This window comes from Oncorhynchus masou, chromosome 19 (assembly GCF_036934945.1).
Source record: "Oncorhynchus masou masou isolate Uvic2021 chromosome 19, UVic_Omas_1.1, whole genome shotgun sequence".
Lineage (NCBI taxonomy): Eukaryota > Metazoa > Chordata > Actinopteri > Salmoniformes > Salmonidae > Oncorhynchus > Oncorhynchus masou.
The window spans coordinates 24,616,722-24,631,273 of record NC_088230.1 but is presented as its reverse complement, the minus strand read 5'-3'; the positions used below and the strand labels follow the sequence as shown (position 1 = coordinate 24,631,273).

General features: G+C 43.0%; 1 protein-coding gene across 1 annotated transcript; it reads left to right on the top strand.

Annotated features, from left to right (window-relative positions):
- Positions 1-586: 586 nt before the first annotated feature.
- On the top strand, positions 587-13,424 carry LOC135506049 (solute carrier family 22 member 6-A-like). The gene is made up of 10 exons (XM_064925421.1): positions 587-1,259; positions 3,251-3,354; positions 3,953-4,107; positions 4,275-4,443; positions 4,877-5,000; positions 5,486-5,592; positions 6,306-6,517; positions 7,717-7,825; positions 10,475-10,687; positions 10,907-13,424. The coding sequence occupies exons 1-10, from the start codon at positions 858-860 to the stop codon at positions 10,983-10,985; spliced, it is 1,674 nt and encodes a 557-aa protein (XP_064781493.1). The 5' UTR covers positions 587-857; the 3' UTR covers positions 10,986-13,424.
- Positions 13,425-14,552: the final 1,128 nt, after the last annotated feature.

Here is a 14,552-nt window from a genome sequence, read left to right as displayed (position 1 = left end):
CAAGGGAAAGGATAAAATGATAAGACCGAGGAACAGGAGCCAGGGTGATGAATAATTATGGAGTTGCCAGAATGCAGCTCTTTCATTGGTGTCAGGGGGACAAACCTTAATCCCTTCTTCCCATGGCATTAATCTGTTGCTTTTGTCTGGCCAGTTTAGCCAGCTCTCCACTGCTGGCATCTCTATGTAACATGAATCATTGGATACCAGATGGAATCTGCATTTCTTTAGAACAGTATTAGTTTTCCACTGATATTGTTTTGCAACTGTAGTGTCCCAGGAGGCAGTCAAGTGGATTTATAGCTTTCATCGTTGTTGTAACAACACACATACACACCTGTATACACACACAAATATGACTTATTCCACCATTTCTGACTCTCACCATGCAAAAAAAACAGAGAGATGGGGAGCAAAGGATATACAGTATAGAGAGATTTTAACAAATGCAGTCACTCAGCCAGCACGAAGAGCAGTTCCTCCCTCTGAGCTGAGACTCCACCCCCAGGATCTAGGGCCCTCCCTCCCCGTACAGAATGGTTATATTACCCTGCAAATGCAGTGCTTCAAGTTCACAACACTGCAGACAGCGGCAGCAGCCTGCCTGCGCTCAGGGTTCACTACACCATAGACAGGTGTGACTTCATCAGGACTGAATGAGAATTACACAAACCAGCCTGTGTAGTTTATCCTGAGCTCTGTGAGGTGTCAGCTGCCTCTCAGCCGTCTGTCCACTCCACTTTCAATCCATTCAGAAGTTTAAAATCTTTGTTGGCAACTTGAGAGAGCACTGTTCTGTTAGACCTCTTGTATCTGTGATGATACATTAGGGTAGCGTCTGCATTGAAATAGCAGCTATGGAAAGAAGCATGAATTTTGACGAGATTCTTTCTCATATCGGTGGCTTTGGCAAGTTCCAGAAGATCTTGTATGTGTGGATTTGCCTCCCCCAGGTCCTGCTGGCGTTCCACATGCTGATATCGGTCTTCACGGGGGCCGTCCCCCCTCATCTCTGTCGCTCCAACAACACCACCTGGGCCTTGCCCGCCAGCTCAGACGCATTCAACTTCAGCCTGGTTATGGGCCCAGACGGTGACCCTGACCTGTCCTGCTCTGCCCCTGGGGGGGTCCCTAGCACTCCGCTAGCCCAGTTGAATCACAGCACCGCCCTGGCCCTTAGCGATGACCACGTCACCGGGGTTTGTCAAGGGGGATGGGAATTCAGCAAAGAGACCTTCCACAGCACTGTGGCAACCGAGGTGAGTAAGTGGTGGTGCAGTAAAACAGACATGACGGGCAGGGCAACCTCTCTGTCGGTCTCTCTGTCTGTCTCTCTGTCAGTCTCTCTGTCAGTCTGTCTGTCAGCCAGTCAGTCTGTCTCTCTGTCAGTCAGTCTCTCTGTCTCTCTGTCAGTCAGTCTCTCTGTCAGTCTGTCAGTCTGTCTCTCTGTCAGTCTGTCTGTCTCTGTCTGTCTGTCTCTGTCTGTCTGTCTCTCTGTCTCTCTGTCAGTCTCTCTGTCAGTCTATCTGTCTCTGTCTGTCTGTCTCTCTGTCAGCCAGTCAATCAGTCAGTCTGTCTCTCTGTCTCTGTCTGTCTCTCTGTCTGTCTCTCTGTCTGTCGGGTTCAAACATGATCATTACCCTCTGTCCCACATTCTCAGATGAGTTCACATGAAGCCTCTGCCGTTTGTTATGTCGAACTCTGTGTGACCACAAACAAGACAACTCAGCAGCACTGAAACTTTTGGACAGGGGTGTGTCACCGTGTGTTGTATTCTTTCTGGAACTACAGGGGTGTGTCACCTTGTATTGTATTCTTTCTGGAACTACAGGGGTGTGTCACCGTGTGTTGTATTCTTTCTGGAACTACAGGGGTGTGTCACCTTGTATTGTATTCTTTCTGGAACTACAGGGGTGTGTCACCGTGTGTTGTATTCTTTCTGGAACTACAGGGGTGTGTCACCGTGTGTTGTATTCTTTCTGGAACTACAGGGGTGTGTCACCGTGTGTTGTATTTTTTCTGGAACTACGTTTAACTCAGTGATTTTACTGTCTGTCTGTCTGTCTGTCTGTCTGTCTCAGATGAATTCACATGAAGCCTCTGCCCGTTTGTTGTGTCAAACTCATTTTTCCCTAGGAGCATTTTTCACTACTATGTAACAGTGTAGTGGTGCCACGTGACAGACCCTCACACAGCGACAGTAGCCGTAGTGGAATGGTCCCAGCCAGCAGAACCTGTTATGATTTATAAACACTGGGATCAGACCTTCACTGTGAGGCCCACTGTTGGAGGCTGTCTGTATGATCTATAATAACTCATATTTTCTGTCACATTCCACCCTGATTGATGTCAGTGCCCTGAAGGATGTTTAGATGGAATCTGTTGAATGGCAAGGTGCTCACAGGCTTCTATTGGAATCTGTTGAGAAGCAAGGTGCTCACAGGCTTCTATTGGAATCTGTTGAATGGCAAGGTGCTCACAGGCTTCTATTGGAATCTGTTGAGAAGCAAGGTGCTCACAGGCTTCTATTGGAATCTGTTGAATGGCAAGGTGCTCACAGGCTTCTATTGGAATCTATTGAGAAGCAAGGTGCTCACAGGCTTCTATTGTAAAATGTTGAATGGCAAGGTGCTCACAGGCTACTATTGGAATCTGTTGAGAAGCAAGGTGCTCACAGGCTTCTATTGGAATCTGTTGAATGGCAAGGTGCTCACAGGCTACTATTGGAATCTGTTGAGAAGCAAGGTGCTCACAGGCTTCTATTGGAATCTGTTGAATGGCAAGGTGCTAACAGGCTTCTATTGGAATCTGTTGAGAAGCAAGGTGCTCACAGGCTTCTATTGTAATCTGTTGAATGGCAAGGTGCTCACAGGCTACTATTGGAATCTGTTGAGAAGCAAGGTGCTCACAGGCTTCTATTGGAATCTGTTGAATGGCAAGGTGCTCACAGGCTTCTATTAGAATATGTTGAGAAGCAAGGTGCTCACAGGCTTCTATTGCTCAGGGGCAAAGGAGTAGGACACTACAGTCAAAATACAGTTACCGTGTTGTGCGAGTGTGAACCTTCACAGTTTAATAGGCTATGTATAGTCAATCAAGGACAAAAGCCTGGTAACAGGGATATAGTATCATTTGAAATCTGAAATGTTATACCTAGTACATGGTTTATAATGAATGTAGGTCGAAATACAGATGGGCTTGTCAATATGATGTAGCATTTCATCTCATTTGAACCCTCTGTCCTTGACAGTGGGATCTGGTGTGTGATAATGCCAATCTGAACAACATTGGTTCCTCAATCTACATGTTTGGTCTTCTGGTCGGCGCCGTGCTGTTTGGTTCCTTAGCTGATAAGTAAGTATAAAACAACCATGCGTCTTCCACCAGTGATACTTATGTATTTTTAATCTAATTTATAATTAGCTTGGCTCAGATAAATTGAAGAGCCTGAGGATCCATGGAACATCTATTGTAGGTAGGTCACAAACTTAATAAAAGGTCATGCTAAACAAATATACAGAGAGAGGTCAGTCACAGTTTAGGTGAAGTAAAACTAAAATTGAGCTCAATGAACACTTTGCATCTTGTATTGCTATGTACATTTGCTAGTATATTTTATTTGTGTATCTAGGATTATTCATAGAAAGTACACAGACAAAATGTCTGTACAGACTATTTCAGTACTAGCTGTCTCCTTCATTGATATTTATAGGCGGCAGTGATTTCATTTGAAATGCACTCTTGTTGGCCAAAGTCAAAGGTCAAAAGCATTTGAAGCATTTAACACAGGGTATTTTAAAGAGTGCATCTAATTTGCAGCACCCCCCACTCCCTAACAGTCTAATTCATTCTCAGTCTGTAATGAATGTATTGTAATGTTCTTAAAATTGTATAACTGCCTTCATTTTGCCAGACCCCTGGAAGAGTAGCTGCTACCTCTTTCTTGTTTCAGGTTTGGACGCAGGAACATCATCCTGGTTGGTTTGACTATCCAGTCAACCTTTGGGGTTGGTGCTGCTTTTGCCCCAAATTTCTACATTTATGTCTTTCTGCGCTTTGTGGTTGGAACAACTATTTCAGCTGTCATCATGAACGCATTTGTTTTAGGTTAGTCTCTCTCTCGCTCGCTCCCTCTCACTCTCTCTCACAAACACACCACACACATACACACACACATGAAACATTAATAACATTTTGACTTGTGATCTAAGAAATATTTCAGATGATGAGGTGTTAGTTTTCTACTCTCTATACTGTTCTGTTGTTGCACCCAGGCACAGAGTGGACAGGATCAAAGCACCGGATGCTAGCTGGGATCATCACAGACTACTTCTTTGGGTTCGGCTACATCACCCTGGCAGGCCTGGCCTACCTCATCAGAGACTGGCGTAAGCTCCAACTGGCCATCTCAGCACCAGGCTTCCTCTTCATCTTCTACATCTGGTGAGTCACTGGCCAGCTGCAGCACACCTGTAGCCTTAAATACAAACGGAATATCACTAACTTTCAATATCTTCCATGAAGGGAAAATATCATTCGGTTTGGTTTCCAGGCTAGCAAGACAACTCACTGAAGGAGAAATTCAAGAGAATGTAGAGGAACTCTCTTTTTTCATCAATAATCAAAACCAGATGGGTCGTTGAATGCCATTTGGGAATACCTAAAGTATATCTAAGTTGCAAAATTGTGTGCATAGTACCAAATTATTTTATTTTCTTTTTCTAATATTTTAGCACTATTATTGGCCTATATCCTGCCTCATGACTAAATATATCTTCATGTTTATATCTCTTGTTCCCATGGTGCAAAACTTATGCGGAGAGTCATATGTAGTTGTTTATGTGTGTGGGTCAACACCTCTCCTCTACATTCTTAGGGTCCTACCCAAGTCGGCTCGGTGGCTAATGGCCAACCAGAGGAACGAGGAGGCCATGGATCTGATCAGGAAAGCTGCTCTGATGAACGGCAAACCCCTGCAGGAGGACATAGAGATACGTCAGGTGTGGTTACGCATGTACGCGCGCGCACACACACACACACGCACGCACACGCGCGCACACACACACACACGCACATATATATATATATAACTGGACTCAGGAGGACATTGAGGATCAGGTGTGTTTTTTGTTGTTGTGAAGCTAGTACAGTATCATTAACCTTGTCCCAGGGCTAATTGCTATAGAGAGAAATAGCTGGCTGGTAGACGAGATTAAGCTATCATTGATCATTATGAAATTCCAACAGCCTTGATTAAAGCACTTGCCAAACACCGTTTCTATGTACAGGCAATGTTGAGCGCAATACCTTCAAAACCTGAGCATATTAAAGTGCTTTGCATGCTATCCTCTATGCTGTGTAGGCATGCGGGACATGCAAATTATATGAGTTGAATTGGTGTGCTTTTTGCATTGATGAGGTCATTCCTTTTCTGAGAAGCATCAGGTGAAATGCTCAGGGCTCATCTGCTCTTGTTATTTTTCAGGGGTACAACGATATGGTGAAGATGGAGGAGAGGAAAAAGGACACAGTCATTGACCTCGTCCGTACGCCAAAAATGAGGAGGAATTCATGTATCATGTTTTACCTGTGGTGAGTGTCATGCCGCTCCTTTCCCAGTATTCCGTGTGATGTTCGCAGTAGAACTTTGTCAGGACACATCCTGTTGTGGAGCAAACAATAACTAATCAAATCTACTGTATCAACTACTGTTTCATTGAGATTTCTGTTTCTGCCAAAAATTCATAACATTCTTGTATCATTCACACTAATGATTCATTATTAACTATTTTCATTATGGGTTGATTCCCTTGATGTGGTACGCCAATGTAGTTCTCAGAACCATTCACTGCACAGGCTTCTTAAGGCCTCCTCGGGTCACTATGCTTGCTGTGTAAGCCATTTGAATTGCAGTGTATCACTCACTGAGGCAACACTGAAAGATTATTATTTGAATGGGAATACTTTACGTAGCTTCCCAGGCACTGAGAAGTGAGTGTTAATGTAGAAAACATTGTCAATAGATATCACTACTGTAAAATGTTGCACTATATTCCGTGTCAAATACAGTTTACAAGACTGTAATATTAGTCTGTTAGAAAGTACCTTGATTTTGGTTCAATTATCCAGTCTGTGGCTCGAGAGGCATTTCTACTTCCCAGAAGTCTTTCCACTTTGCATGAGAGGCTTAAGTCAAACCAGCAGAAGAAAGGAGTCCTTGTTTCACTGCAGTGACAGCGATGTTATTAATCTTTCCCTTTCCTCACCAGTGTTTCCTCCAACATTCCATCTCTGTGTCTGTCCAGGTTTGTCAACGTGCTGGTCTACTATGGCCTGTCCCTTAACATCTCTGACTTTGGGATGAACATCTACCTGACCCAGCTGATCTTTGGCCTGGTGGAGATGCCGGCCAGGACCATCACCCTCTTTACCCTGAATCGCTCCAGGAGGATATCCCAGCTAGCCTTCCTCGCTGTGGGAGGCCTGGCCTGCCTGCTAACCATCTTCATTCCTGATGGTATGGACCATTCCATAGAAAACTCTACTGGGTGTTAATACGGCTTTAAGACGTTTAAACACAACCTGAGCTACATGACGAGTTACAGTATCCTCCTGGCCCTGAAAAGACTTCAGTTGACTTGAATTAAGTTGTTTACCAGTGTAATTAAACCATGGCAGTCCTTGAATGATGTCATAGTTGTGTAGTTTTATAGCCTTGTTTATAAGTACTTAGCTAGTAGTCAATGGAAAGTCTTTGTGGCTTGGAACTTGGCTTATGTTCGAAACTGAAAAACTTATGCAAGCCATTTAAATGTTATATAACTAGCTCCTTTTGTAATAACCAGAGTTTGTTACTGAATTAACCTCCTGGGTGTAGAGTTGTTAGAGCTCCCACCGGGGCACTCATGGAAGTCATGTCAGCCGTACACTTGAAGACACTACCTTAGGTGGTTACGGTCTCCAGTAGGAACTACACTACCTTAGGAGATTACGGTCTCCAGTAGGATCTACACTACCTTAGGAGGTTACGGTCTCCAGTATGATCTACACTACCTTAGGTGGTTACGGTCTCCAGTAGGATCTACACTACCTTAGGAGGTTACGGTCTCCAGTATGATCTACACTAACGTAGATGGTTACGGTCTCCATTAGGATCTACACTACCTTAGGAGGTTACGGTCTCCAGTAGGATCTACACTACCTTAGGTGGTTACGGAATCCAGTAGGATCTACACTACCTTAGGTGGTTACGGTCTCCAGTAGGATCTAGACTACTTTAGGTGGTTACGGTCTCCATTAGGATCTACACTACCTTAGGTGGTTACGGTCTCCAGTAGGATCTACACTACTTTAGGTGGTTACGGTCTCCAGTAGGATCTACACTACCTTAGGTGGTTACGGTCTCCAGTAGGATCTACACTACCTTAGGTGGTTACGGTCTCCATTAGGATCTACACTACCTTAGGTGGTTACGGAATCCAGTAGGAATGCTGGAGAGTGATTCACAGTGATGTAACCTAGAGCTTCAGATGCTATACACCAATAGCCCAGCTATTTACCCATTTAATCTCTCCCCCATCACTTCCCCCTCCCCGTTTAATCTTTAACCACATAACTTCTCTCTCCCCCCATACCCCCTGTTTAATCTCTAACCCCATCACTTCTCTCCCCCATGCCCCCCCCCCACCCCCACCACACACACACACATATACACAGATCTCTCCATTATTAGAACTGTCCTGGCTATGGTGGGGAAGTTTGGGATCACCGCCTCCTTATCCATCGTCTACGTCTACTCAGCAGAGGTCTTCCCTACTGTCATAAGGTGAGCGTCTGACTCAAATGGCACCCTATTCCCTATATAGTGCACTAGTTTTAACAAGAGCCCTCTGGGCCATGGTCAAAAGTATTCCTTTACATAGGTAATGGGGTGCCATTTGGGACACACATTTGGAGTGTTCTACTGACTAATGTGGACTGCTGATGTCTGGGCAGGTTTCCATCAGGATCATTCAGGAATAGAGCATTAGATCACAACATGAGTCTAACCATCCTTGGAGTTAATCCTCTAACTGACTCTGTCAATATCTCTGTGACCTTAATTTTGTTGTTGAGGGCTGAGAAGGTATGTCATAAGAACGATAACGCGCCATTGTTTCATACAGTGAGCGTGTAGAAGGGGCTCCTGGGTAGTCTAGAAGACTCCAAGAGGCAAGTCGCATTCAGATTCTCCTCCTCACAGGCCATGTTCAGAGGGCCATGGTTTTACTCTGTGCGTCTGGGTCAAAAGATCACTGAGTAGCGGTAGTTGCCAGGGCTCATCGGGAAGTATGTGTGTTAGTCCTTTGTTAGCATGGTTGGCTAGACTTGCAGCTAGTTAGCCAAGTTAGCTAAAGCCTTGCAGCGATAGCTAACCAAATCTCGAGAGCTAGAGACTGACGGGTAGAAAATTAATTTGGTCGGTACTCAACACTATCAACAGGAGCTGAAATACTATGTTCTGCAGTGTTAACTTCATGGTTCGCCTGAAAACAGTTCAGTAGCAAAAACAGAAATCCAGTCGTGCTGAGGAGAGCTTTAGTGAACACAGTCACTTCCACAAGGAAGAGAGGCAAGAATGACTAACTTGGCAGGCAAGTGGCTCGTTTTATGAAGGAGAGAGGCTCACCTCATTCACCATTCGACCTGTCTCTCGAACAGACAATGTGTGATTGGTTTCTTCGAGCTTGTGGACATGGCCAGGTGTATCCATAGTGAGACATCAAAACAAGTATTTGAAATAGAACTGTTTCCACTTCAGTCAGCAAAAATGATTGATATGTTAAGCTAAGTTTCGTAATACTTCTTCATTGCATTTTACAACGATAAGTAAATGTTGCGTGTGTTCATTTTTATGTGGACACATCTTTTACCAACCGATGCCAATAACGTCTTTCCTCATTGCAATAGTCGACACTGACTCAATGGGTGTATAACCCTAACTTTTGGACTTCTGATAAGGGCTGAAACAACTGTTGCATGAAGTCACAAGATTATTCTGAATGGCTGCTCAGTTAAATCACCTGTCCTGATTTGTCATAGACTCGTGCTAAAAACTTTAATGAGCAAGCCTTCCTTCATTACCTGGTCTCTGTAAATTGGTATAATATCAGCAATATTATCTGTCGATGCTTGAACCTTCTTTTTTATATTTTCAGTGGTATTGTTAACAAGCACGCCCTCATAAAGAAAATATACATTAAAAACAGGTTCAGCCCCTGGTTCGACCGTGATCTGGCAGAGTTACTCCACCTCAAGAATACCATTTGGCAAAAGGCTCGGCACACAAATATTTAGACTGACTGGCTGTCGTTCAGGAAAATGAGAAATAAGTGCACTCAGGCTATCCGGAAGGCCAAAGTTAGTTACTTTAATGAGCAGTTCTCTGTGGGTCTAACCTCAAGAACCTCTAACCTCAGCATCCTGGAGTCATCTCTTCACTGTTTACGCTGAGACTGGTGTTTTGCGGGTGCTATTTAATGAAGCTGCCAGTTGAGGACTTGTGAGGCATCTGTTCCTCAAACTACACACTCTAATATACTTGTTCTCTTGCTCAGTTGTGCACCGGGTCCTCCCACTCCTCTTCTATTCTGGTTAGGGCCAGTTTGCGCTGTTCTGTGAAGGGAGTAGTACGCAGTGTTGTACGAGATCTTCAGTTTCTTGGCAATTTCTCGCATGGCATAGCCTTCCTTTCTCAGAACAACAACAGACTGACAAGTTTCAGAATGTTTTTATTTGTTTCTGGCCATTTTGAGCCTGTAATCAAACCAACAAATGCTGATGCTCCAGGTACTCAACTAGTCTAAAGAAGGCCAGTTGTATTGCTTCTTTAATCAGAACAACAGTTTTTAGCTGTGCTAACATAATTGCAAAAGGGCTTTCTAATGATCAATTAGCCTTTTAAAATCATAAACTTGAATTAGCTAACACAACGTGCCATTGGAACACAGGAGTGATGGTTGCTGATAATGGGCCTCTGTACGCCTACAGTATGTAGATATTCCATAACAAATCTGCCATTTCCAGCTACAATAGTAATTTACAACATTAACTATGTCTACACTGTATTTCTGATCCATTTGATGTCATTTTCATGGACAAAAAATGTGATTTTCTTTCAAAAACAAGGACATTTCTATCCAAACTTTTGAACAATAGTGTATATCTCACTTTCAGGAAGTGTCCTGCCCAGTGTCTAACCATTCAAACTATTCATAACATTTAAATCAGATTCTGATGTTTCCCATGATTTGCCTAGTGTACATTTCTCTGACCCAAACAACCACAATAAGAAGAGAGGCAGCAGACTAGCTGAGCAGCTGTTGTTAAATTGTTTGGAGATGTGGCGGAACGGGTCTTAATGCACATTCTTAATTACAGTGCTGTGACAATGTGGAGTTATTTTGGCTGAACACGTCTCCTCTGTGCTCCACAGGCAGAGTGGAATTGGTATGAGCTCCATGTGTGCCAGGGCAGGGGGAGTCCTGGCTCCCATCATCTACCTGCTGAGGGGTGTCAGTAAGAATGCTCCCATGGTGTTGTTTGGCCTGTGTACTCTGCTAGGTGCAGCCCTCACCCTGCTGCTGCCTGAGACAGCCCACCAGCCCCTGGCTGACACCATTGAGGATGTGGAGGGATCCAGCATCAGGTCTGAATCCCATCTCTATCCATTGAAGGGGATAACAGTGAGAAGATTCTATTACATAGTATTTCAGTTGAAACCAGGAGTGAACATCTTAGCTTGGGTTAACAGCCATTTCAACCTTTCTGTTTGTACTATAACTGTTATTACAGTGCTGAACTGGGGTTACCTGTAGGTTCATGTAATGTTAATAGTAATCCAAGGATATCCGCCTGTCTCGTCTAGTGAGGAATCAGAGGAAGGGAACATGAAGCCAGCCCTCTATGAGGAATGTCCAACAAGGAACCCAGACATCATAATCTGAAGAACCAGGAGTGGGACAAGGCAACAGTCCACTGATACTTTGAGACCTGTAGTCATGTCATCTGGAGAACTTCTAATACCATTCCTCCAAGGAACTCTGTGCGTTGTAAGATATCTGCTAAGAGTGTTTGAACAAATTTGTAGCTTGATGTCACTGAACTGACATTTTATACAATTTTATTTTATATTTAAACATTTTTCTTTTGTTTTGAAAAGATGTACCATATATTGATGTTTTATAGTGACTATCAGTTCACATTTAGATTGATGATGAAGTACATTTAGTAACAGTTTATTTATGCATCAAATATCCATTTATCAGATTCTGTAAATACTGTCAAGGACACACCATTGTTTGGTGCCAATAGCCTTGTGCTCTTTTTATCCACATTTCTTTGATGGTGCATCCCTCTTCCTGGACTGGAACTCACTCCCATCCTGTCCCTGTCTGTTATCTAGTAGGTCTTCCTGAATGTCTGTCTTGTCTGACTAGGCAACCCTACAGTACTGTTCATACCGAACAGGTTCACCTTAAGATATTAGCTCAGTTTCAGCCAACGAATGCCGTCATCATGCATTGTGATTTTGTATAAAGTGACCACACTGTGAACGAGCATAGATGACAACTTATGCAAACTATCACACGTATGCAAGATGAATAGCTAAATATTTTTTTCTTTTTGAAGGTAGAATTTTGTTTACTTGATGGATTCTGTATTAGACATTCCTAACTCTAAATTTAGAAGTGAATGTGTTTGAAGTTGGTCAGTGATCACGATGAGTTTTTTAAAAGTGTGCACTCTAGAACAGCAGGCTATAGGACAATTGCTCCACATAATGCTTGTTAGAAAATCATGCGGAAATACTAGCCATCTGCTGGTGCCCATGTAACGGTGCCCATGTCACGGAGCCCATGTCACGGAGCCCATGTCACGGAGCCCATGTCACGGAGTTAAGAACATACCGTTCACTCCACAGCAAACTTGAAATGTCAAGGATGGGAGCTATAGAAGAAGATCATTTTCGGTGGAACGTTGTAAAGGAGGATGGTGACGTGTGTTGCGAAGCAGAGGATCACTGGTTCAAGCCCAGTATGGGGCAGTCAGACACTGGAGGAAGCTAAGCTGTTAGAAGCACACTGACCCCCGGGAACAGCCAGTGTTGGCTCAAAGATGACCCAGTTAAAGGTCTCTATAGGGTCAGCAGATGAGCTGTGGTATCTGTAATCAGCCCTTACACAAGACAGAGATGCCCTTATTCAAGACAAGGATGCCCTTATACAAGACAAAGATGGATGGACTGAATCAAAAACAGTTATGACACTGTTACTCCAAGTTAGGAAGCCCTCTCTTCAAACATGAAGTTTACATTCTACATTACATTATTAACATTTCAGCTGAAGGCTTTCATTCTGAGTGCTTACAGTCAGTATATAAAGTACATTATAAACTGGGTGGTTCGAGCCCTGAATGCTGATTGTCTGACAGCCATGGTATATTAGACCTTATACCACGGGTATGACAAAACATTTTTACTGCTCTAATTACGTTGGTAAACAGTTTATACTAGCAATAAGGTACCTTGGGGGTTTGTGGTATATGGCCAATATATCACGACTAAGGGCTGTATCCAGTCACTCCTCGTTGCATCGTGCATATGAACAGCCCTTAGCCATGAAATATTGGGCATATACCACACCCCCCCGTGCCTTATTGCTTAATTGAACCGCAGCAGTAACACCAGAGAGACTGATCCGAGTTTGAGATCTTTCACATCGGGTGGAGAAGAATAGAAGACTGTTGTGATGACATGTTCTCTCTGTGGTATTTTGGGTGGATCTTATTATTTTAATGGCAGTGGATGATTTGACAGGCATCAATTGTTCCCCTGTCATTGTAAGGCTTAGGAGAGCAAAGCCGCACATTCTTGTTTGGGATGAGACACAGGGTTTGCCTTACAGTCATGTAACCAAACGACTGTAATAGGCCTATATGTTTAGTAACAGTAGTCAACAGGAGTCCGATGTGTTGTGTTAGTGAACACTGCCACTCTCTGGATGAAAGTGGTACTTGCTTCTTGTCTGACATCAGCTGCTATATATACCGTAAGTACTGTAATGGGGCACAAGCATGATGACCACAGAGATTGTGTTACAACATATGCATTTCCTGATTCTGTAGAATCAGTACTTTTATACAAATGTATTACAAAAGCTGCTGTATATACGGTAAGTACTGTAATGGGGCACAAGCATGATGACCACAGAGATTGTGTTACAACATGTGCATTTCCTGATTCTGTAGAATCAGTACTTTTATAAAAAATGTATTACAAATTTACAAAATCAAAGTAAAATTGGGAAGTTATCCATGATGTGATAAAAAAAATATATATATACACTAACACATTTCATTTGTACAATATAGTTCTGCTTAAACAATGTTTGCTATGCTGTGTGTCATTTCAAAAAGGCCTATAGTCAATGTTGAGGGGCAGCACAGGGGCTGATAAGATGCCAGTGTTAATAGACTTGTTTTTGGGGGATCAACTGCAGGTTGGTGCTGTCTGACTGTCTATCTGACACATATGGCTGTCAATGAGTCACTGCCCAGGGGACATTAGCAACAACTGGTATTTCAATTAGACTACAACAGAGGATCCCAAGAACAGCTGCAAGTACCCACTGACCATCCCCCCCACCACACTACAGCCAGAGAGAGCTGTTGTACTGTATTTTGTCTGTGAAAGCTTTGACTAAATATTTAACAGTTGTAGTGGCATTGTCTATGATGTGGAATGTACATTAGGCTTTACTGTCATTGTACAGCCCAGATGTGAAAAGATGCATTGTAAAAAAATGACAGAGACGCTAGTTTGAAACAAGTGTACAGCTGTAGACACACATCTCCTTAGAATATCATGCCTGCACTGACATTTGTTCTGGTACTATGCTGAGAATGTATCAACAGTGTCCTGGGCTCATTTGACATTTTTAAATGTACATTTACAGTGTGGAATTACAGTGAAGTGAAATTATTAGGAGTATGCACAGCCCTTTTTTCATTCCACTTGGACTATGCAATTACTTGCCAGAGCTCTGTTTCTAGAGTCGAGACCATAGTGCCTATTTCATTGACATTGGCATCAAATTGAAAAACAGACGTTTCATAAGTGTGACTATATTTCCATATCTGATCTCACTGGTATTTGAATAATCCAGATCTAATTTCCTGAATTCTATGAAGGTATAATGAGAGATAACTTGGGAGCAGTTTGAGTAATACGAACTGGTAGTTGTTGGCAGCAGAGGGCGCCCCAACGCAATGATTATTAGACCGCAGTGTCACGCGAGAAATCATTGATTGAATTCCAAAATCTTTGATTCAATCGCACTGATGATGATGATGATGATCTTCACAAAACTTTGTCCCACAATACAATGTACACATTTTCCGTGTATTGAGAAGTTATTTTTCTATTAGTCTATCGTTTCAACTATAGAAGTATCTAACATTTGGTATTCGTGTAGGCATGTATGTTAATTGGGCACACACTTTTCTAAAGAACT

Bases quoted from the DNA above. Each gene is read 5' to 3' on its own strand.
- LOC135506049 (XM_064925421.1), top strand. From the start codon at position 858: ATGGAAAGAAGCATGAATTTTGACGAGATTCTTTCTCATATCGGTGGC. The intron at 4,108-4,274 runs GTTAGTCTCTCT...TGTTGCACCCAG, and splicing joins CATGAACGCATTTGTTTTAG to GCACAGAGTGGACAGGATCA. The intron at 10,688-10,906 runs GTCTGAATCCCA...TGTCTCGTCTAG, and splicing joins GTGGAGGGATCCAGCATCAG to TGAGGAATCAGAGGAAGGGA.